At 46.4% G+C, this 22,837-nt stretch overlaps 1 protein-coding gene across 3 annotated transcripts in view; it reads left to right on the top strand.

Moving 5' to 3' along the window:
- Positions 1-22,837, top strand: part of Tnfaip8 (TNF alpha induced protein 8) — a 115,433-nt gene that overhangs the window by 43,892 nt on the left and 48,704 nt on the right. The window contains exon 1 of one of the 3 annotated variants that reach the window (XM_085699877.2): positions 96-286. The exons of 1 other annotated variant lie outside the window; for it this stretch is intronic. Coding sequence is in view for 1 of the 2 variants with exons in the window: in XM_085699876.2 (XP_085556002.1) it covers positions 7,826-7,838 (13 nt within the window). In the remaining variant the exon portion in view is untranslated. Of the gene's footprint in view, positions 1-95; positions 287-7,504; positions 7,839-22,837 lie in introns of those variants that run through there. One more of the 3 variants, XM_085699876.2, reaches the window with a different exon arrangement.

Genomic DNA, 22,837 nt, shown 5'->3' with positions numbered 1-22,837 from the left:
TTGAGAGTTGAGTCCAGGAAGCTGCCCAAGAAAAAGGCCCATGGGAGCTGAAGCACCTTGGCTTTCCGGGCAGAGCAGGGCACCTTGGCTGAACAGACTTGAGCTCTCAGAAGCATTCCGGCATTGTCTCCAGCAAGTCAGAATCGGAATACCTGAGACTTGTTGTGACTTGTCCCCACTGCTCCTTAGGTCTGTTTGGGAAGGGAGGGCAACAGCGTTTGGGTCTTGTGTTCTCATCTCATTTCTAAGCAACAGACGGGATCTCTTCCCCTGTAACGGTGAAAAGGTAAGAGACCAAGGTTGGTCATATAGATGCTACAAAAGACCAGGTTAAACTCTTCTCTTTAGAAGAGTCTAGGCCCAGCGGTTCAGGTTCTCCCTGGGCTGGGAGGAGCCGGTTTCCTCCCAGCTCCTACCTGCCATCTCACCGCAAGGATCAGAGGGACTGAGCAGCCTTGCTGAGTCAGAGGGACTAGCCAGGCGGGAATGACACACTTCCTGCCCCAAGTGCCAGTCCGGCTTTCTGGTTTGTTTTTCTGGTTTGCTTTAAGATTCCCTGAGAAGATAGAGGGTTGCCCGGCTCAGGCCGTCAACGGCAGCCTCTGTTACTTCTGTGGTGACATAGGACAGCCTCTCCTGCGTTTCCCTGTCATTTACATGTTTTATCAAACTGTTGTTCTCTTACTAAAAAAACACCATGTGTGTGGAGTATATTTATCAAGTGTACTTTGACAAAAACAAACAAGACCAAACCCTCCTTGTTCTTACTACTTAGAAAGGAACATACTGAGGCTGGAAAGACGACTCAGTCATTGAGAGCCTTTGTTGCTCTTGCAAAGGGCCTCGGTTTGGGTCCTAGTTCCCACATGGCAGCTCAGAGCGCCGGCTCCAGAGTATCTGATACCCTCTTCTGCTTCCTCAGACTCCGGTCACTCATGTGGTGCACATACACACATTCAGGCAAAGTACTTAGTCATATAAAATACAATAAATAAAACTTTTTTTAAAAAGCTCAAAGAGCACGTTTATACATGTCATCCCTCCAGACGTTTTTCTCCTTACAAAGACTCTGTACTGTTTCCGATAATCTCTCTGCTTTAAAAGGTACATTTTCATTTTTATGTGTGTATGTGTGTGGACATGTCCATCCACATCATGGTACATATGTGAAGGTTGGAGGACAGTTTTTGCAAGTTAATTCTCTCTTTGTGTCATGTGGGTCCCCAGGTTCAAACTCAGGTTGCAGCAAGCCCCTTTACCCTTTGACCACCTCACAGGCCTTCTGCCTCAATGTATTGTTTTGTAGCCTTTGCCAGGGTTCTCCATGTTACTAATTGCAAGGTCTGTTTAAAGACCGTGTGGCATGCCGTGCTATAGAAGTGCCCTCCTCCAAGTATGGTCCTGTTTAGATAGTTGGGTCTGTGTCCCCCACCTCACTCCTTGTGTTTTTAATGGGTAGCTCAGGCGGGCCTTGAATACTCCATCTACCTGCTTTGACCTCCCACGTGTGCTGATAACCTGTGCCACCACCAAGTAGCTCATCTCAAGTCTCGTTGTTGGTCACAGTTTGTACAGTTTCCTTACACAACAGCGGCTGCATTCATCCCGCCTTCGCTGGCCATGTGCTTGGCTGTGGTTCAGAGGGGCTGTGGAGTTGTAAGATTTTTGATCTTTATTGCCGCTTCGCCTTCCAGGCATTTGTCTGTTTCACATTCCCACCAGATGGTCTGGATTTCTGACAGCGTCTTACATGAACTGTGTATTCTAGCCCTTGACTGACTTGCAAGTGCTCTTTACACCTTACTTCCAGCAGTGCAGTTATGCCCCACCCTGACTTGCCTTCCTGACTCCAGGGCCCCCAGTGGGCCATGCATACTCAGCTTTTCCTGCTGCCAGGCTGCCGTTCCTGTGGTGTTGGGTACACACTCGCTATGCCACAGCCTCAATGTGTCTCCATCTCGACTCCGTTTTCATGCCGATGGCCCCACATCTGTCCTTTGTGTATTCGTGTGTTCGCTGACTGGCCAGTCTCTTTTCCGTGTTGAATGTCAGTTTGTAGAGCCTTTATGCGTCCTCATTTCTGAGTTAATCGTGGCGTCAGCAAGTGCCAAATTTCAGCCCTTTACTGTTGGTTGACATTTTCCAGATTAAATTATCCTGTGTGCTCTTCTGGGCAGTAACACGCTAGACGAGGATGATGGAATGCCACTGGACAGGGGAATGGGGGCTCCTGGACCCTCGTCTGCTAGAGCAGGACTGCATTAGGGAGAGGGAAAGTGGGGACTCTAACCCCTTTGCAGGGGGTGAGCTATAGTCTTCTAGAAAGTCTGCTTCCATCCTCCACTGAGAAGAGGTTTGCCGGCATTGGTCCAGTTACGTAGCCTTTCGGTAGGCCGAGGGGGAGGTGGGGGGGGACTTGTACACAGAATGCAGCCTCTGCATACAGATGGACTCGGGCCCAGAACTGTGTGCTACATCGTTCTCCCTGGCAAACACTCAAAAATGAGGTGCTTTTTTTGAGTTTTTGCAATTTATTTTTATTACATTTTAAAAAAATGTGTCCATGCAAATAGGCCCCTTGGTAATACCGCATAATGAGCAAGGGGTGATGACCTCTAGGTGATGACCTCTAGGTGATGACCTCTAGAAAAGAAATGAAGGATGGGAAATGCCTTGCTGGAGTCTCTGGGATGTGGTGTCTTCATGGGGCCACCTTTGGCACCATCTGGAAAGGGGTACAGAATCCCCTGCGAGAGAAGACAGCAGAAACAATGGCCAGCCAGGTTGGCGACGCAAGGGGCTTGGGAAAGGCCTGGGAAAACCCTTGGGAAAGGGTTTCAGGTTGGAAAACATCCTGTGTTTCCTCAATAAGTAGAATTTCCAGAAATGTATAGGGAGATTTACTCCGAGACTGGATAGTTTCTCTTGTCCAGTTGAGACTTTAATTACGTTAATATTTATTACTGGGGATCCTCTTCTGTTTCGTATGAAGGTTTGCGGTGCGAGAGAGCTATAAAATGCTAAAGCTCTGTTTCTGTTCAGCTTAGTAGGGAATAAACCACCTCCAAGCACCGTACCAGCGCAGTTGCTACAGCTGGCACTTGGCCTCTCTCTGCTTTCTAATGCTGATTTAGTTGTCGCTGCGGTACAAGTGTGAATGAATCTCTCTAGACAATAGGCCACCCTGCTCACTGGAGTCCTCAGACCTCGCTGCATGGCCGGCCATTCCCCACCAGGGAAGATGGGGAATGACCTTCAGCCTCTCATGTTGTCTCATCTTCTGTGCTTGTGAGGTGTGGTTAGCTGATATCAGAACTCTTGTAAACACTAAAATTATGAGATTCCAAGGGAAAAAAAACCAAAAGAATAACATTTTAATAAAACATAGACTTGGACGATAGCGGCACTTATTACCTAGTAGAAAGGCCTGCCTCCCCACGCTTATTCTTTGTGCCCAGGGGTTCTCAACCTTCCTAGTGCTGTGACCCTTTAACACAGTTCCTCCTGTTGTGGTGACCCCCCCAACCATAAAATTGTTTTTGTTTCTACTTCATAACTGTAATTCTGCCACTGTTATGAATCATAAAGTAAATATCTGATGTGCAGGATATCTGAGATGTGACCCCTGTGAAAGGGTCTTTTGGCCCCAAAAGGGTCGCCACCCACAGGTTGAGAACTGCTGTTTGAGCAGCTGCTTGGATGGAAGGTCCTGAATGGCAGCGGCCACAAGTGATGACTATGGGAACTCTCCAGGCCAACCTTGTTCCTGTGCCAGGGCTGGCCCCTGCAGCACAGCTTAGCTCGCTACTCTACCTGGGCCAAGGGGGGGGAAATATCTAGGTCCTCTTATTATTTTCCTGCGCTGCCCCCATTGTGTTAGCTGATGAACCCAGGACATTTTTGTTTGTTTGTTTGTTTGTTTGTTTGTTTGTTTTTGGTGGGGGGTAATGATATGCAGAGGGGAAAGTAAAAAAATTTGGAGTGAGCAAACCTGACACACCCGCCTCCCCGTTCCAACCAGATAGGAGAATGAGGAGGAGGTCAGATTCCTTGTCTGTGTTCTGGAGAGAATGTTGCCCACCTCCTAGGACCTGGGAATATCATGCACTCACAGTGGGGCAGCTGGTGGGCACTCAGCAGTGAGATTTCCCTGAGCCTGTCTAGACTGGGACCCTAGGCCCCTATGCCGAGGTAGCCCCCACCCCAGGTGCTCCTATCAGGGCTGTCTTTGGTGGACTCTCTGGAGGGCACTTCTGAGCATGTGCCCGTCTCAGACACTCTGGCTCCTGAAGCAGCAATACAGTTCCCTACCTCTTCCCCTATGACCTCCTTCTCCTTGAAGAGGAAGTGAATGAAGAGGGGTAGCGTGAAAGGAGGAGAGGGACTCTGGTTGAATCCTGGTTTTCGGTAGGCCATTGACAAAGTCAGGTAAGACTGGGGTGGGGGGAAGAGGAGGACTAATGGAATAAGAAGGAGACAGAAAATGGAGTTGATGCTGGCAGCCGCCATCGTGTGTGCACAGTGGGGCTGGCAACGTCGTGGGATTGCCAGACTGCAAAGGCCAAGGTGTTTTGTGAATGTTTCCAGCTCTCTGTGAGGCCTGAAAATCAGATGTAATACACGAAGCTATCTTCTGCACGCAGGCACCAGTGTGGTGGCCATTGTGTGCAATGTGTTGCTGATAAGGAAGTGGGTGGCTGGACAGGAAGTTTTTCTTCCCCCACCTTGGAGTATGTCATAAGCAGCCACTGAAATGAGGCTAGCATGTGTGTCTGGAGATAGTTCTGGAAGGGTAGGAGTTGGCCTCCTTGTCCTTTTACTCAGCCCCGCCCTGTGTTGCAGAGCCTCGAAGATGCTACTTACTCAGCCCCTTGCTCTGCCATCTTGTTTGGAAATTGAGACTGCCACCCATTTTCCCTGGGTGTAGGGCGGATTTGGATTTAAGTGATTGGGTTTTTTTTTGTTTTGTTTTTTGGTTTTTTGGTTGTTTTTTTTTTTTTTTTTTTTTTTTTTTTTTTGCTAAGAGTTGCTAGGTAGCATATAGAACAACTGATTTTTCTAGTGGCCTCTAACATGTGGCTGCAGAGAGATGAAGAAACCTGATAGATGGCTCTGGAATCCCCAGGGAAGGCTACTCAGTGTCCGTGTGTCCCCTCAGAGAACCTCCATGAGTGACAGTGTGGTGCATGGAGGCAGTGCTGTACTTCCGCTAGAGTGTGTGCTCATCATATCATCATATGCAAGACCCCAGAGAGAGAGAGAGAGAGAGAGAGAGAGAGAGAGAGAGAGAGAGAGAGAGGAGAAAAGACTAAGAGCCCAAGAATAACATGTATTTGTATACAAATTACCTGATCAAGGCATAGTCTGGGCACATTCTTTGGCCATTAGATCACCAACCAGTGTCCAGGCTTGGATATTCTGACCCTGTGCTCCCCTCTTGCCGCAGCACGAGGATGTGTGTGCACTGGGCATCATAGCAAATGCGGATCCTTGAATTCACCCAAAGTAGCTGAATTTGCAAGTCCTGAGGAAGCTTGGAAGAGCTGTTTTCATATCCACAGAGACAGATGTAGGAGTTAAGTATTTTGTGGATAGGCTCCACAGATAGTGACCTGAGAATCTTCCGTTGCCTGTGCCCCCCACCCACTTTTAACCAGCTGGTACGGGATGAGCAGAACACAAGTCTGCCTGCTGGGACAACTTTAAACAGCAGTGAGTAGAGCGAAGCACAGATGACCTGGGTGTTCTGAGCTCGCGGGAGAGCAGGGGGCTGTTGTGGAAGAAGAATGCAGTCCAGCTGCCCTGCTTTCCATTATTCTGTTGACTTCTGGGACCTCTTTGAGACCAGGAATGTCCTGCTGGGTTGGAGGTGCCCTTGGTACCTGAGGCTAGAACACTTAGAGCATTCTCTTTCTTGCTTGGTGTTGGGACTTCGGGGACTTCGGGGACTTCCTTCCCTGGGCTTGGATCCTGCACAGGCAAGTCAATGGGAGCTACAGGGGCCTTCCTCCAGCCCCACCTTTCCACAGCCTCACTGTGCACCCGGACTGCTGTAGACAGAGGAGGCAGTGCCTGGTGGCTGCCTCGCTACAAAGTACCACTGGGGCCATTTTAGGGACGTGGGAGGCCTTCCTTTAGCTTGGATATAATATTTTGTTTTTTATTAATTACCCTCGCGTTTATCAATAAACCAAGTTTGGGAAGTCTCTGGTCAAGTTTTTGGAATCTTGAACTTCTGGAAACAGGTATCTCTTGACATTTTCTTTCCACTGATGAAGTTTTCATAGCATCCTGAGCCAGTCAGAATTCGGAGAGAGGACATCTCTGTGAACACAAAAAGAATGTTTGTAAAACACATTTCATAACCTCCTCCTACACGTTTATATAGACTGAAAATAATAAATGTATACCTATGTTTGTAAATTGACATTTACTTCATTTTTTTGTAGTTCTCTCCCTCAATTAATAAAGGGCATTTTATTTAAATTCAGGTCATTGATAGTTCTCATTACTGCTAGAACTGACTGCGCATAAGACAATCTGACATTTGCTTCACATGGGTCTCTTCTAACTTCGATAGATGTTCTCTGACGCCGACTGTGTCACCTTTATTTCGCAGATGTGCAAAGTTGTCCAGAGAGGTTAAATAACGCAGGAGTCTACAAGCCAGAAAACTGCATAAATGGAATTTGAACCAGGTCTAGCAAATTCTATTCCACTTTGTATCTTTTTGCTCGGTGCCTGGCAAACGTAAGCCAGATTATCAATGCTACAGAGGACAGAAGTAAAATCCAAGGGCATGCCCCTGGGGTAACAAGGTAGAAACACAGCCAAGAATGGTAACAGTTGTAGTAACTATCACAAAATAGTACCGAGAAGTTATAAAGCGGGTAGCTAGGATTTAAAGGAAGATCCCGAGCTTTCGGTGGAAGTCAGCAGGAGAAGGCTTCACGTGCATTGAGTGGGTCCAGGAGTATGGGCAGAATCTTACCTGAGGGAAGTTAGTTAGCTGCGATGACTTCTGAAGACCTAGGTAACTAAATAAGACAGTAAAGAGACTATTAGACCATCTCTATGGAGACATGCACTTTGCATACATACGTGTGTGCATTCGTGTGCACCTAAACATACTCAGACTCGCATTCTTTATAAGTCCTCTTCATGAGCAAGAGGCGGGTGGTTTTAAGCAGTAACATTGTTCTACCTGCATTCCGTAGCTGTCCTGAGAACAAGAACACCTCTGAGCCATACTTCCTATTAATAGACATTCATTCATGTTTGTACTGGCTAGGTAGGAATGGGGTGGTTTTTTTTTTTTAATTTTCTTCCCCAGGCATCTGTGAATGGAGCCACTCCCTTTTGTCCTTCCCAGCCCCCCCCCTTTTTCCATTGAAGTATCTGCTTTTTCACTAGCGTGTTGGGACAGTAGACTTCCTGTTCTGCTTGACTTTTAAAATTCTGCCTGTCTGCCTAGCACAGTAAGCCTGTGTTTCTGTGTAGTGTGACTTGCAGGTAGGGAGTGCGGGCAGCCTCCGGTTCCTCCTCAGTGTGAACACAGAGACCTCTGTGACCGCACATTCAAAAAAACTGCATAACGCGTTCCTCTACCAGCAACAAAATGCAGCGCCCAGAATGACAAGCAGGACAACTTCTAAAGTGGCTATTGTTGACCAGTCTGCTATGCATTCGTTTGGTAAGCTTGTGGTGACTTTCCCAGAAGGACGGTGTGAATTGATTGGAAAGATGGTGCCGCGAATGTTCCTCAAGTTTGTGTAACTCTCCCAAGACACTTCGATGTGGTCCTCTTGACGAGCACAGGGAGAAAATGTTAAGACTAGGTAAGTTCCGATTGTTCTTAGTCTGGAGGCAGAATTCCACCTTTGGGTGGAATGTTCAGATGTACAAGTCACTTGGTACTGCTGTATTTGGAGGAGTAACGTTTGGTCATGGCTTTGGAGGGTCATGGGTTTCTTTCTGCTGTGGAACTGGTTGTGGGAAACCAGTATTAAGCTGAAAGAGATGGGGATTATGGGTTTAAAAAAAGGCATCTGAAGAGCATGGATAGATAATTTCACTTGTGAACAAATAAGTCTCGAAAAGTTTCAGAACCATAGCTCTGTAAGATCTTGTAGTTTTGTTTTAAATGCACAGTTTATTTTGTATATTTCCCTGAATTTTTGAACGGTAGCATACCTCTGATTGGTTCCCAGGGCTCTGTAAACACCTAGTTTACTTCTCTTCCAAAATGAGTAACTGTTCATCCGAATATTACTATTCTTATTTTTCCCCTCATAGCCAGAGAGCAACTTTACCCACATATAAAACCTTTTGCGTTTTAAAAATGACACCTGAGGCTTACTTATAGCCACACTTAATGTTGCTACAAATGAACAATTTGATTTTCTGGGGTAAACTGGAAAAATTGTGAAGCATTGAAATGAAAGAGCTTTTTAAACAGCCTTGGAGGTTCTATAGGTACTTACGCATATCTCTACAGGTCTGTGTGTAGTGTTCACATCAGTTTATCTAAAAGTTTCCTATTTGAGGCTTTTGGGGAGCCAAGTATGCTAGGCTTACCTGTAAACCCCACACTTGGCAGGCTAAAGCAGGAAGATTGTGAATGCAGGGATTTTCAGCAAGACTTGCTCAAGAGAGGAAGAAGAGCAAGAGATAAAGGAAAGGGTTAAGAAGAGAAGTATGTTTAGACTTTAAAGTGGATAGTAGGAAGAACTAGCAATGGAGAGACATAGGTAGGTGTTGGTATAACTTGGCTCAGCTCATTAATTCAACCTTTGGCAGCTGATACTATTTCGTAGAGTCGTGACTTATCTTGTATAAAGTGTGGTCACATGCACATCATTTGTATAAGATAAATAAATACATGTCTTCTGGATGCTCAGGGCTGCACACATGATCTTTGGCCTGCTTCATATGCTTGTGTGGCATATACGTATCCCCCCTCTATCTGGTATATAAAAAGGGACATGTGTCTGTGGCTGATGTCATGGTGTATACATGATACAGCTGGGGTCAGAGCCAGCTTTGCTTGGGAAGATCCTGTGGAAGAAGTGGGTTTGGGGAGTGTTCCAAAGGGAAGGAATGAACTTTGGCAAAAAGGGCTGGAGACAGATGATTTCATGGGTAAGCCTGAAGCACCAGAGAGTGGTTTATAAATTAGTGACTGAAAATAGGAAGGCTTGTGTGAACAAGAAGTGAGGGTGCGAGAGCCCAGCAGAGCACAAGGGGGGGGCAAGGGACTTGGCTGCTCGCTAGCTGGTGAATGTCCCCGTTGGGTGCCAGCATGTCTCATGTTGCCCTCTAGTGGAATGATGTGAGATGCACACGGTAGTGCCGCCACTTGCTTCCGTTTGCCCTTGGGTGTTCTAGGAAGAGTTAGAGCAGAGGAATGCACTACCCTTCCTGTGTACGTATGCTATTAATTTAGACGCTAGGAATTTGGAACTGGTGGCAGTATTGTGACTTCTCATTGGCCAAATGTTACTGTTTACGGAGGAGGCTAGACACTGGGCATGCGTGTGCCCAGTTCTGCAGCAGAATCAAAGCATGTCACAGCTGGCCCTGGCCTTTCTGTCTTGAGTTGTCTTGTTTTTTTTTTTTTCATGTGGTTACAGAGTAAATCCTGGTAGTGGAGAGGGAGGGACCTATGATCCTGGGCACCACAATCCACAGTACTGAGAGCTGAAGAAACGATTGAGGTTGTCACTCCTGTCTTCCTTCCCACTACACACTGTGTTCTTCCCACTACACACTGTGTTCTTCCCACTACACACTGTGTTCTTCCCACTACACACTGTGTTCTTCCCACTACACACTGTGTTCTTCCCACTACACACTGTGTTCTCAGTCATTCTTCTGGGTCCTGTGGGGATGCAGAAGTAAATTCGGCAGGTAAAGATGCATGCTCTTGGAGAGCAGCTGTTGTAGTTGAAGGAGACTGACCCAAACACAATAAATATGTAAAATATACAATAATTCAATACTGAGTGCCAAGAAGGGCAAGTTTAAACATTTAAACATGAGGAGGGAAGTAGGGATCTATCTCTCTCTTCCTCCTTCCCTTCTTTCTTCCCTCCCTCTCTCTGTCTCTGTCTCTGTCTCTCTCTCTCTCTGTGTGTGTGTGTGTGTGTGTGTGTCTTTGTGCACATGCATGGTTGCAAGTGCGTGTGTTGATGAGCTATTATAAGCGACTGCGGTTGTGACTAAACTCGCTGAGAATCACCTGAACAGTAGAGGAAAAGCAGCTAAGATTACCCTGGGCAGTATGTTCTAGGCGAAATGCAAGCAGCTGTGAAGGCCCTGAGGTCAGAACATCCTGTTTCCTTCCAGATCCCAGCTCCCGAGAAGAGATGGGTTAGAGACGGATGGGGGCCTCACATAGTTGTAATCTATTTAACTTTACTGGTGGCCATGAAACGAGAGTCATTGGATCTAATTCCTTTAGCTGACCAATGAACCTAGGCCTAAGAAATTAAATGAAGTGTCCACGGCCATTTTGGAGTAAAAATTCACCTTTCCCCCCGGGCAGGGATGTGTGGCTGCACACAGCCTCAGACCTCCAAGGACTCTAGGTTCCTCTACCATCGATGTTTCTGCAGGATTACCTTTGTCTTTCCCCAGTGCACCTGTACCCACTAATAGAGGCCCCACAACCACCAGAACAATGGCTCATTCCCTTTGGAACCCAAAGGACAGCCGTGTCAGCACTGCCCTCCTGTTTTGGGGAATGAAGATAAATCCCTGGTGTTTTCCTGATACTTCTCTACCAATCAGTAGATGGGTGACCTATTCCACACCTGTGTCATTTAGGTTATTTGGGCGTAGTTAATCTAAGGTGAAATTTCTACACGCCTTAGGTGTCAGGAAAGTGAGATTGAACATGAAATGTGATTTAAAATTAATTTGAAAGCAGACATTGAAAAGAGTCAGAATTCAGTCGCCAGACGCAGTGTGTCCTCCGCAGGTTTGCCCTAGCCTTGTCTTTTTGTCCTATGCTGGACTAGTCCAAACCATCTTTCCCCTTTGCATTTCTTTCCATCTTATGACTGCTGTCCTCTGGATGCAGGCCAAGTCCTCCAGCATCACTGTGTGGTGTAGGTGAGACCAGGGCTGAGTACAAAAGAAGGTGACTTTGCGATGTCACCTGCATTATCTCCTCTTGTTTAATCACCCTGTGTCCTACCTCCAGCAGGGAAAGCGAAGAAGGGGTTTTCATCTTGTATGTGAATTATTCCTAGGATCTCTTGCGCGCCATCCTCCTCATCTTAGAGTTCATATTGTAGATGTGAGATGCCTGTCCGCGCCATCACCACCACTATCACCATCATGATCACAGTTGTTTACCACCTTCCACTTTTGTGTTGGCTTGAATAGTTTCTTCTCTTTCTTCCTTTTAAATGCGAGTCACGGTCATCCCATGTTCCTTTGTAATGACTACTGAACTCTCTAGGAGCCTCTAGGATGAGCGTGAATTTGCCTTTTTTGTTTTCAGTTCTTGTAGTAAAGTTCTCTGATTTCCTTGAGAGCCTGGGTGGCCAGAGTCGCACTCTCTTTTGCTTTATAGTCTTCAGGAGTGACTAGGTCTAGGGGAGCTTTTGTAGCCAGATTTGGTGGGAATCTAAGAATGGGCACTTGGAAGAAATTTAAGCAGGAGCATCAAAAGTATTTGCTACATGTGGGATATGGGGAATAGGAGGCCCTGTCAAAGGTATATGAAAGAGGCTAGTTAAAACCCAAATGAATTATCAGCTTCCAGAAAGCTGTCTTGTTGGAATTTGGAGTTTCAGATGTGAGGCTGCAGAGTGGAAATGCAGAACTGTGATTGACTGTGTGCTCAGAGTGAAGTGAGGAACTGTGATTGGCCATGAGCTCAGAGTGAAGTGCAGAACTGTGATTGGCTGTGTGCTCAGAGTGAAGTGAGGAACTGTGATTGGCCGTGAGCTCAGAGTGAAGTGCAGAACTGTGATTGGCCATGAGCTCAGAGTGAAGTGCAGAACTGTGATTGGCTGTGTGCTCAGAGTGAAGTGAGGAACTGTGATTGGCCGTGAGCTCAGAGTGAAGTGAGGAACTGTGATTGGCCGTGAGCTCAGAGTGAAGTGCAGAACTGTGATTGGCTGTGTGCTCAGAGTGAAGTGCAGAACTGTGATTGGCTGTGTGCTCAGAGTGAAGTGCAGAACTGTGATTGGCTGTGTGCTCAGAGTGAAGTGCAGGACTGTGATTGGCTGTGAGCTCAGAGTGAAGTGCAGGACTGTGATTGGCTGTGAGCTCAGAGTGCAGGGAGGAACTGTGATTGGCTGTGAGCTCAGAGTGAAGTGAGGAACTGTGATTCGCTGTGGGCTCAGAGTGAAGTGAGGAACTGTGATTGGCTGTGTGCTGTGTTCCTTGTTCAAAACAGCACTGAGTGGACTCTGAGTACTTTTTGGTTCTGTTTGTTTAATTTTTGTTGGTAAAGACAAGGTCTTGTTATGTAGCCCAAGCTGGCATCAAATTCTAGATCCTCCAACTTAGCTTTCTGAATGCTGGCATTAGAGGTGTGAGCTCTCAAACCCAGCTGCCTTTGAACACCCACAAAGGCAAATTCAAACCCACCCTTCCTATATTAGTTCTGTGTTGTTGATTTGCTGCCACCTTTCCGAAAACATCTGCCCTTCACTGCATTTATTGTGGCGCTCCTGAGTGACTTCAGCACCCAGGAGAAACCCCAAGTCACACCTGACGTCACTCCTGGCTTCTTACAGTTTGGAACATGGGGCTTTGACCTGCAAAAACCTTTCTGGCACCTTATCCCCACCCACAAATGTTGCCCTTTTTGTTTACTATTGGGAGGGAGGAGTCAGTCACATGTGACAGGACCTATCTATATGGGGTCTATTAGGAAGCTAACCCCCTGAGCTATGAGTCAGGAATCAAGTCCTGGAACCAGACCCTGCAGCCAGGGTCAGACTCCCTACCCATCTGGGCCTTCATGGCTTCACACCTTCACCTGCCTGGGACTCTGCTTCTGATGGTACTGTCATCCAGTGCTGGGCTTGGCCCTGATGGAGGAATTTTTTCCAGCCTTCATGCTGGTTTGGCTAAAGAATTGACCAGCTCTGTACCTCTGGGTCCTTGACCTGCTGAATGAACCTCGAACACTGGAAATATGGTGATGTGGATAGCAAGATGAGAAATATTCTCATTGTCTCCCCTTAGCCATCCCAGCATTGTGTCTGTAATAGCTCTCCGTGTAGTGAAAAGAGAGAGCAGGTTTAGACTGGCTCGCACAGAGGAGAGCTTTGCATCAGCTCAGTACTGAGGACCAGGTTTGATTTAGGACCTTAGTGACCTCTAGAACCCACTTTCTTCCTGGCTTCTTCTGTGGGTGAGCTTCCTCCAGAACTGGCTGCTCTCACCGTGCTGAGATCCTGCCATAGCTCTATACTTCAGTTAGCCCCCTTTCTAGATTCCCTGGACAAACCTCTGATGTTTCGAGAACCAATCTGTTGGCTGTGCATCTGCTTGGTGATGGCCTTAGGCATGGGTTGCCTGAACCCCTTTCCGCATGGCAGACACATCTGAGATTACTATAGTTGGGTTAAAATGGTCACAGCGTCTGCCAAGGAGAGAGGGCTGTGAGTGGTGCTGAGCCTCAGCATGCACAGGCCGCATGGTGTTCCCACTAAGGTGCTTCTCATTTGGTGACCGGCCACGGTGTGTGCTGAATGGGACATAGCGAATGGGATGGCAGCTCCCACTGACTCACAGCCAATAAAAGTGCAGCAATCACATGACCACTGTACCACGGTAGATCCAACACAGAAATGCTCAAAGGTCCACAAAGCATCTTCAAGGGAACACAGACAACCCTGATAGTGCAAGTTGAGAAAATTCATCACAGTTCTCCAACCTCTTGAAATTCACGTGTTACTATAAACACCCAAGTCTAATATAGCTTTAAAAGACTGTGTAACTAAATTCCTGCAAAGGCCAGTCTTATAAATAAATGGGTTTTATCATCATATTTGATTGACTTTAATCAAAATAAGTGGGCTCTGGGTAATGTACACCTTTTGAGACTGGACATGAATATTTGGGAGTTTGTTTTGCTGGAGGTAGCCCTGCCTGGGAGTGACTGGCAGGGCGGGGAAAGGGCTGGGGCAGCACTCAGGGAGCTGGTGACAGGGAGAGCTACACAGGGCCAGGAAATGCCTCTTTGTGGGCTGCTAGTTGACACAGATGGCCCCATTTTTTCCTTCACAGCAGTGGTTCTCAAGCTTCCTCACATTATGACCCTTTAATACAGTTCCTCGTGTGGTGGTGACCCCCCAGACATAAATTTATTTTTGTTACTACTTCATAACTATAACTTTGCTGTTATGAATCATGATGGAAATATCTGACAAGCAACCCCCAGGTTGAGAACCACTGCTTTAGATCGCTGACTTAGTGTACCAGAGTATGGAGCGCTGTCCCCAGTCAGCAGCAATCCCCACTATGTTCTGGAAGGAAATTGATGCCCATTGATGCCCAGAGGCCTAGCAACAGCAAGGACTACCTTGTAAGCAGTGGATTTTGGTCTAAATCCTAATGAAGATCTGAAGTGGGCTGGGTGAGATTTCCGAGGAGGACCTGGGGCAAGGCGTATCATCACTGCTGTCTCAGGAGGCTGGTCAGAGAGGAGCACGGAGCTCCTGAGGTCACAATCCAGATTCTGGAGGTTCATTTGTGTCATTACTGAGAGGACACCTGTGTGGTTAGATTTCAGATATTGTCGCGTGAATTCCTGGACCCGTTTTCCTGTTTATAAATGAGTTTGAAGAATGAGGAAATGGTTCTGCCCATGGATTTCTTTCTGATCCTTGGGTTTTATACAGGCTGCAGTGGACTGTATCTTGACGAACTGAGTTGTAGGTAGCTGTGGGGACTTGAGTCCTCCCGGTGAGAACCCATACACACAGAGGGGCAATGGCCTCATTTCTGTATGGCATGCTTTGAATTGGCTAGGAAGATGCTTCAACTGGCTGGGTGCCGGGTGTGAATTGTTCCAAGGGTTGTTGTAAACCAGATAGTGACCACATTTGTGGCCACAGCTCACTGAATGGAGTTGCATTCTTTGCCAAGCCAGAATAGGAGATTGGCTGCCAGGCTTGTGCTCTGGGACATTCAGATGTCAGTGACAAGTCCAGCAGCAGTGTCCATGAGAGCAGATCAGTTGGTGACTCACAGCAGTATGTCTCTGGAGGGGTGATTTCAATGCCTGGCTGTGTTTTCTGCAGGGACCAGTGGGTGTCACGGCAGTTTTGCTCTCCTGTTGTGTAGAGAATCCCATCACAGTGCTGTTGCAGTTACAGTTTGCTGTCCATCAGCAATCCCCTTCCTCAACCTGCAGCGGGCTCTACCTCAGCAGGAGAAAAGGTACCAGTAGACATTTGAGTGGTTCATAGCAAATAACAATGTATAAAGTGGTACCTGGTAGGGGATCTTGAGGCTTCTGGCGAATGATACAAATGCCCTTAATGATACAAATGCCCTTAAATGATACAAAGGCCCTTAACACAGGGGTTCTCAACCTGTGGGTCGCGACCCCCTCATGGGGGGGTTCACATCAGATATTTACACTGCAGTACGTAACAGTAGCAAAATTACAATTATGAAGTAGCAATGAAATAGTTCTGTGCTTGGGCGTCACCACAGCAGGAGGAACTGTATGAAAGGGTCTCAGCATGAGGAAGGTTGGCAACACTGCTCTAACAGCATCGGAGTTGGAGGAAAACTTATCTGGCCAATGAGGTATCGGTTCAGGATGGAAGCCCAGTGACTTTGGCTATCACTGTTGTGTTTATTTAAAGTGAGAGATACAAGATTTTATGGATGTAAACCTTTTATCCGTTTCTTTCTCTTTCTTTTTTTGTGACCGACTGCTGCTTCTACTTTAGATTAGAAAACTGGCTGTCTCTGCAGTAAGCAAGACCTCCAAATTGTTCACCCATGAATTGGAAACTTCGGGAAGGAAACTGTTTTCTCATGAAAGCCATATTTGGCCTTTGGAGGCTCAATCAGTTCAGTGAGGCAGAGATGGAAATTGCAGTCAAAACAGTTCTGAATATTTTATGACACTTAACTAATTTGCATTGCTGCAGATCAGGAATCCCAAGCTTTTGAAGGGCATGATCCGGTTCTGTGATGTCTGGTGGCTGTGACTCTTCTCTCTGCCTCTTCTCGGTGTGAGGAGGGTAGGAGATTACTGGTCTGCCAGACCTGAGAGTGAAGCCGAGTGAAGCCACGATGGCTGCTCATTCTCTCTTCCCCACACTCCTTTCATCTCTACAGCGCTACTCCCCACCCAGGTGCTCCCATAGCCCTCACCTCTGCAGAAAATGAAAGCAGAAACCAGCGAATTGCTATCAGATGTTAGTAATTCCCAGGCCCTTCCTCCAAGGAATGCTTGTATTTTCAAAAGAGCCACACAGTAGAACAGGAAGTGGGGCAGAGTTTCACACTGAGTCCCGCCTCTCTAATGAGAGTATTTCCTGTTTCATCCAGAGGCCAGTTAGGGTCCTGGGAGCCTCAGGCAAGCTTGGGTCAGACCTGCTGGGCCAGCACCAACCACAGGGAAGTGGAAGGAGTTTTGAGTTTGTCCTTCTTTAAAAATATATTATTCCAGCTTCTGCCAGAGCCCATGCAGACGCTTGCAAATGTGTTTTTGTTAGAGATCCAGGGTACCCACCCACCTCCCTGTGGCTGGTGTTGGCATTGGTACAACTGTGGAAATTCAAATATCCCATTTTCAAAGGCACTTTTTAAAACAACCCTTCCTCACAACTTACACCTTTTAGGGAAACTGTAAATGAATGGCCCACCATGCTTTCTCTATTAGCGTTTTCTACAGAACCTTTGGCTGCTGTCTCTAGTCATGTGACAAAATTCTTTGTTAAAGGACTACCAGTGGCTTCCTTGCCAATGCAGCCATTGATCTTGCCAGCCTTCCTTCCCCACTGGTCATTCTTGGACATGTGGGTCTTTGCATGTGTTTCTCTCAGCGCCCAGAACACCCCAGTCTGCTTCAGCGTGCCTTTCTGCCAGCTTCTGTGATGACTCCATCCCCTGGTAATGGCTTCGGTTCTTCTCCTCTGAACTTTCATGGCACCTCATACCTTTTTGCTCCTGAACTTTTCTTCCTGTGTTTTAATTAGTGTACCCCGTGAGTCCTTCCCTACCCCTTCCTTCATCCGCCCCCTGACTGGCTTTTCAAGGACAGACACCATTTTCCTGTAAGTGATAGAGGCACCACAGATTTTTGCAGAATGGAGAAAGGACTAGTAAAGATGGTGCCTGAAAAAAAAAGACACTTTTTTTTTGTTGTTTTGTTTTTTGTTTTAGAGCGGGCTGTGAGCCCCCAGGTTCCTTAACAACATTTAGTCTCCCTGGGTCCCTTTGGTATTACAGCTGAAGCTGTAAAGGAGGAAATAGAAACTGTCAATAAAAACGAAAAAAAAAAGGCACCTGGTCCTGATGAACAAGATAGTTGTCAGGACATCCTGGCCACTGGCATTCACCCCCCGGCCCCCAAACAACAGCAAGTTGTTCTGCCTTGCTTGTGTGAAAGTGGTGAGAACTGGATACACCTAGGTTCAGGGCTGAGACAGAGTGGAGGTGGAGAATACATTGTTCAGAGACCAAGCAAGTTGGTTGTAGAGGTAGAACTTGAATTATCTGATTGACAGCTGGAGAGTAGAACAGTTAGCTACAGCACTGTGTATACACAAGGTCGTGCCGAGTGCTCTGCACTCTTTAAGGGATGCCCAAGGTAAATTTTCACTATATGCAATCTTGCTTTGTAGATCTGAGAGCTCAGTGTTCCCCACCATGCCTCCAAAGCACAGTTCATCCTATATCACGCATTGGTCCAGGCTATCTATACCTGTTAGAAGGAAAGTGTAAACCTGTTGCTCACTTTGGATTCTGATATTTTTGTTTCTTGACATTGGGCCGAAATTATTGCCTGTGTATAAAACGTAGACAAAGAACAGCATTATTAGGTTTTGGGAATGAATGATAGGCTACAGCTATGTTGTAAAGTGTATGGTTAACTGTAGCCCACTTGATCAAGAAAGCACCTCTCCCGGGAGCTGGAGAGATGGCTCTGCAGTTAAAAGCACTGACTGCTCTTCCAAAGGAACCCAGGTTTGAGTTACAGCACCCATGTGGTGTTACCATGAATTGTAACTCCAGTGCCAGGGGATCTGCCACTGTCTTCTGGCCTACCCTGGCATGGCATGCACATGGCACACGGCACACGGCACATAGCCAAAAATGAAGACAAAGCCCCAATACACATAAATGAAAATAATAATTTCTTAAACATGCCCCGCAGATTAGAGAGTAGATGTTCTGTGTGATTTCACAAAAGACTATGAGCTGCCTAGGAGCTCCGTTTATATGGGCAATGAGTCAGAGAGGAGGTGAAGCTCCTCCCATGGGGGTTCCTACCCAGACCGTAGCCCCCTTAGATGTGTGACGTGGAGCCTACTTCCTCTGGCCACACCTTCAGTAGCTTCTGCTTTTCTGTTTGGTACCCTCTCCCCCAAGGCAGCCGTCTCAAGGCCCTGGTATGGGATCGACTCTCTTTGCCTTCTGTAACCCTCTTCTGAAATGCATGACACGTTAACCGCGCAGCATCGGTTCCTGCTCAGACACCATGGGTGTAGAGAAAAAGCACGGAATGAGGTCAGGAGACTCTCAGTGTAGTGTCAGCCCTGGCTGGTGGCTGTGGGCCAGCCACTTAATGCCTCGGAGAGTCTGCAAATTCATGAGAAGTGAGTGTTGAGAGCGACACTAGAGATTTCTTCTGTAGCAGTTGCTACAAGGATCAGAGTACTCCATAGTGTGGGATGCGCCATCTTGCCCAGAGACATGTCCTGTGATGTGTCTCTTGTGACACCTAGCCTGCTATATATTATAGAAGGTGATGTGTAAATTGCTGAGATATGGCATGATTTAACGTAAGTACATAAATTGTCTGGGTCACTGATTCAGAATTTGGGGATTCAAATCAAGAGGGATTCTCCTTTCTCTGGCCCAAATAACAAGGTACTTGAGACAAACAAGGAGCTTCCTTTCTAAAGAATTATTCTTCTTAATATGGAACATGATATTTGCACACACTTAAAGGGGACAGTGTGATGACTTCACATCATATTATCGTTTATAAAATGTGTAATGATAAGATAAATCAAGGTCACTATTATTTCCACACCCCCCACACACACTTTTATTGTTCCTATATGAAGGGAAACTTTGGACTCCTCTCTTCTCGTTCTTCATACAACCAATGGTTAATCTGGTAAATGATGGGCATTCATCTGTGCTGAGGAACACCAGAGCTCAGTCTTTCCATCCGACTCTCTCTTGTACCTATTGCTCCCCCTCCCTCCCTTCTCTTTCTCTAGTAACCACTAATCATACTTTCTACATCCACAGAATCAGCTTTCTTAATATGCTGCCTTTATACATTAATAGATTTTTTTCATCTATCTAAAAAAAAAAAGGTAAGAATTAATTACGCATTGTGCAACAGCAGATCCCAAACCAGCTCTTTAAAGCAGGGTGTCCTATAAATGAAGTCTGTCTCTGCAAGGCGGCTCGCTGCTGGGAGGCCAGCTTAATAGAATGTTATCGCCTGGAAGGAATTCATGGCCAGAGCAAAGAGGTGTCTGGAATTCCCATCTGGGACTTATTAACGTATGTATGCAGGTGGCGTAGGGCGGATGTTAGTTCTTAAGGAAACAAAGTTTCCAATCTGAGGATGGTGAATTTGTTGCTTTGTAAAGTGGCAGCAGCTGCCGGTATCTTCCTGACCCTGGAAATTTCATCAGCGGAAGTGGAATGTTGCTCAGTCTGTCTTATGAATGATCTGGATGGCAATCGTGGTGGTTTGGAGAGTAGCTAGTTAGGCTGCCCCTAGTGCGGCCCAGCCGTTGCCGTCTAGAGTTCGGTGAGCATCTTCTGGGAAGGTTGCATGTGCCTCCCACTCTGTTTATAAAGATGATAAAGCAAGTACGTCCACTCTGCACACACTGTAAAACAGACGGCTTGCAGCTGGCAGAGTTGCTTTCTTCTTGGCTGCTTTTCTGACGGAATTTTTGGGAACTTGTTAGAGTTATGGGTCGATTGGATTGCCCGCCTTGGTCTTCAGTGCAATGTAACTGCTCCTTTAAACTTTCCTCTCTTTGAAGATTGCAGTTTTGTGTTTTCATCGTTTCTTGTAACATGCTTTACGAGTGGAGGAAATGCAGTTTTTCTTATGTGTTGTCATAAGTCAGTATCATGAAATGTTTTAATGATTATTTTATTTGTTATATATTCTCTCTTCGAAGGGCCCAACATATGTTATAGGTCTGGAAAGGAACACAGGCAAACAGACATAAGGGATAACCTTTTACTGGCAATAACACAACCTAGTTGTCTGTCTCAAAAGACATCTGATGTCAAGCTTATCAGCAGTAGAAGTTGCATGGAGAAGTTTACCACTGGCTCCAGCAGGCTTCATAAGAAAGGGGAGGCCTAAGTGTGGCTTTGAGAGGGGCAAAAAGAGGATGTAGCTGCAGGGAAAAAAATTAGGCTGGCAACAGCTGCCCCCACAATGTTATTGCACAGGGTATCATGGTTCACCTTGAGGGTTCTTGCAGGTAGTTTTCAGGTAATGGAAACAAGTGATATCAAATGTTTCGGAATGATTATTTTTTAAACCCATTTGTGCCCGTGAGTCTGTGGGCACGAACTCACGAATTTCTCCCTGAAACACTTCACGCTTTCACACGTTGCTATTGTTTTTACTGGGGCAGAGATGAAGACACTGGCTGAACCTTGGGAATAGGGTCTCAACTGCAGCCCAGCTCATCTGTGTCACTTTGAGGGATGCAGGACTATGGCAGATAGGGACTGTTGTATTGTAGCCCTGGCAGGCATTTGGGTTTTCAGCCCGTGCTGCTGGGAGAAACCAGCTTTAGAAATTCTAGGCCCTGCACCTAGAGCTGATGGCTTAACTGTCGGTGCAGGGGTGGAGGAGAAAGGGCCAGGAAACATTTTGACTGGCACTTGGTTGAGAAATAAAGGGGGAAAGAGAGCAGCTAACATGAATGATAACCATCAGACTTCTAGTCACTGCTGTCTAAATGGAGAAAAGAAAATGAATGCTATGTAGAAAGAAAAATCAGGATGTTCAAAAGGGAATCAAGATGGGCTCTGATGGTGCCTTCAGGGGTAGATTTTTCCATGCTCAGTGACCCTCAGCAGCCATCCAAGCAGACCAGTCCTAGGCAGTTGGGAATATGTGGTCAACTTGATAAGTATTTATATACTAATAACTTTGTAATCCTATGGAAATAATAATAATACACTTAAATTGCAAGATTTGGGGGGTATTTTCTTCTTTATTTACTAATTGCATATGTATACCAGTGAGATACTGTACATATTAGCCAATGTCCAATCAGGAAGCTTGTATATTAATTTGAGCATGAAAGTTTAAATGAAAGGTTAGCTAGGAAACACTAGTAGTTTCTCTCTCTCTCCTTTTAGAATAGAGGAGCTGAAGAGGTGGCTCAGAGGTTAAGAGCACTAGCTGCTCTCTCAGAATACCTAGGTTCGATTCCCAACTCCTACATTGATGACGCACAACTTCCTGTAACTCCAGCTCCAGGAGATCTAACTTCCTCTTCTGGTTTCCATGGGTACCTGCACACATGGTGGCATAGACTCACACAGGCACACATCCACTTAACACTGGAATTCCACTTCTGATTACGTAACAAAAATATGTGTGAAGGGTAGCAATTGCCCCAGGTGGGAGCAGCCCAAAGTTTGCTACAGAGATGATGTGGAATATCCCCCAGCCTTTAAAAGGAGATTCAGACACACTTCTTGTCGTGTGTGAAGGTAAGTGAAGAAAGGCAGTCACAAAACCACCGGTTCTGTATAGCCCACTTATAGATAAGCTGCTTAGAGTAGCCAGTCGAGAGACAGAAAGTAGCCCACTAGTTAGTTTCCAAGATTTAAAACACTCTGAAGATGTATAGTGTTGGTAGCTGTAGGGACATATCAATGTATTTAAATGTCACTAATCTACACATTTGCACTGTTGCAATGATAATTTTTATGACATGTGTATTTCACCACAATGATAAACATGGTAATAAAAACAAATCTATTAAAAGACATATTAACTCTGGTGGTGACTGGCTGGTAGGGAATACAGAGCTTGCTAGCGAACGAGAAGAAACAGCTTTCCCCACTCCAGATACTGGCTCACTGGGTGGCAGCCAAGTCACTAGGGTGTTTGTTGTGCAGACAGAACTTGCTGGAAAGCCACCCGCTAAGCTGCTGAGGACTGCTGCTCATGAGGAGTTTTCTCACTTGGGACGTTTGTCCATCACCTGAAGGGAATGCCAGACGGAACTGCCTGAGGCTGGGCGGGTAGTGCTGGTCAGTCACGTGCACAGCGGGAGCCAGCTGATGGGAGCTCCAGTAGGGAACCCACAGAAAGCAAGCACCGAGTCCCAGAAAGGAACGTCTTCCTATAAAATTTAAGAAGTGCTGTCCACTGAATAAGAACAGAATTTCATCAGTCGGGGGAGAAACGCTGGGTGAAGCTTTCTTGGAGTGGATAATGAAGAACAGGCTGGGAATGTGAAGTGACGGGGGTCTGTCATGAGTCACCCCGCAGCTTCTCCAGCCTTGAGATCAGATAGGGTCCTGCAACCCTAATTTCCTGTCCTGCATTCCCATGCACAGAAGTCTTGTGTTTATCACATTTCTTGAGGAAGGAACGGCGTCATCACAT

The sequence above is a fragment of the Myodes glareolus genome, chromosome 13 (assembly GCF_982192425.1).
Source record: "Myodes glareolus chromosome 13, mMyoGla1.1, whole genome shotgun sequence".
NCBI classification, from domain to species: Eukaryota; Metazoa; Chordata; class Mammalia; order Rodentia; family Cricetidae; genus Myodes; species Myodes glareolus.
Note: the sequence above shows the minus strand (reverse complement) of the source record. Positions and strands in the feature narration are given on the sequence as shown.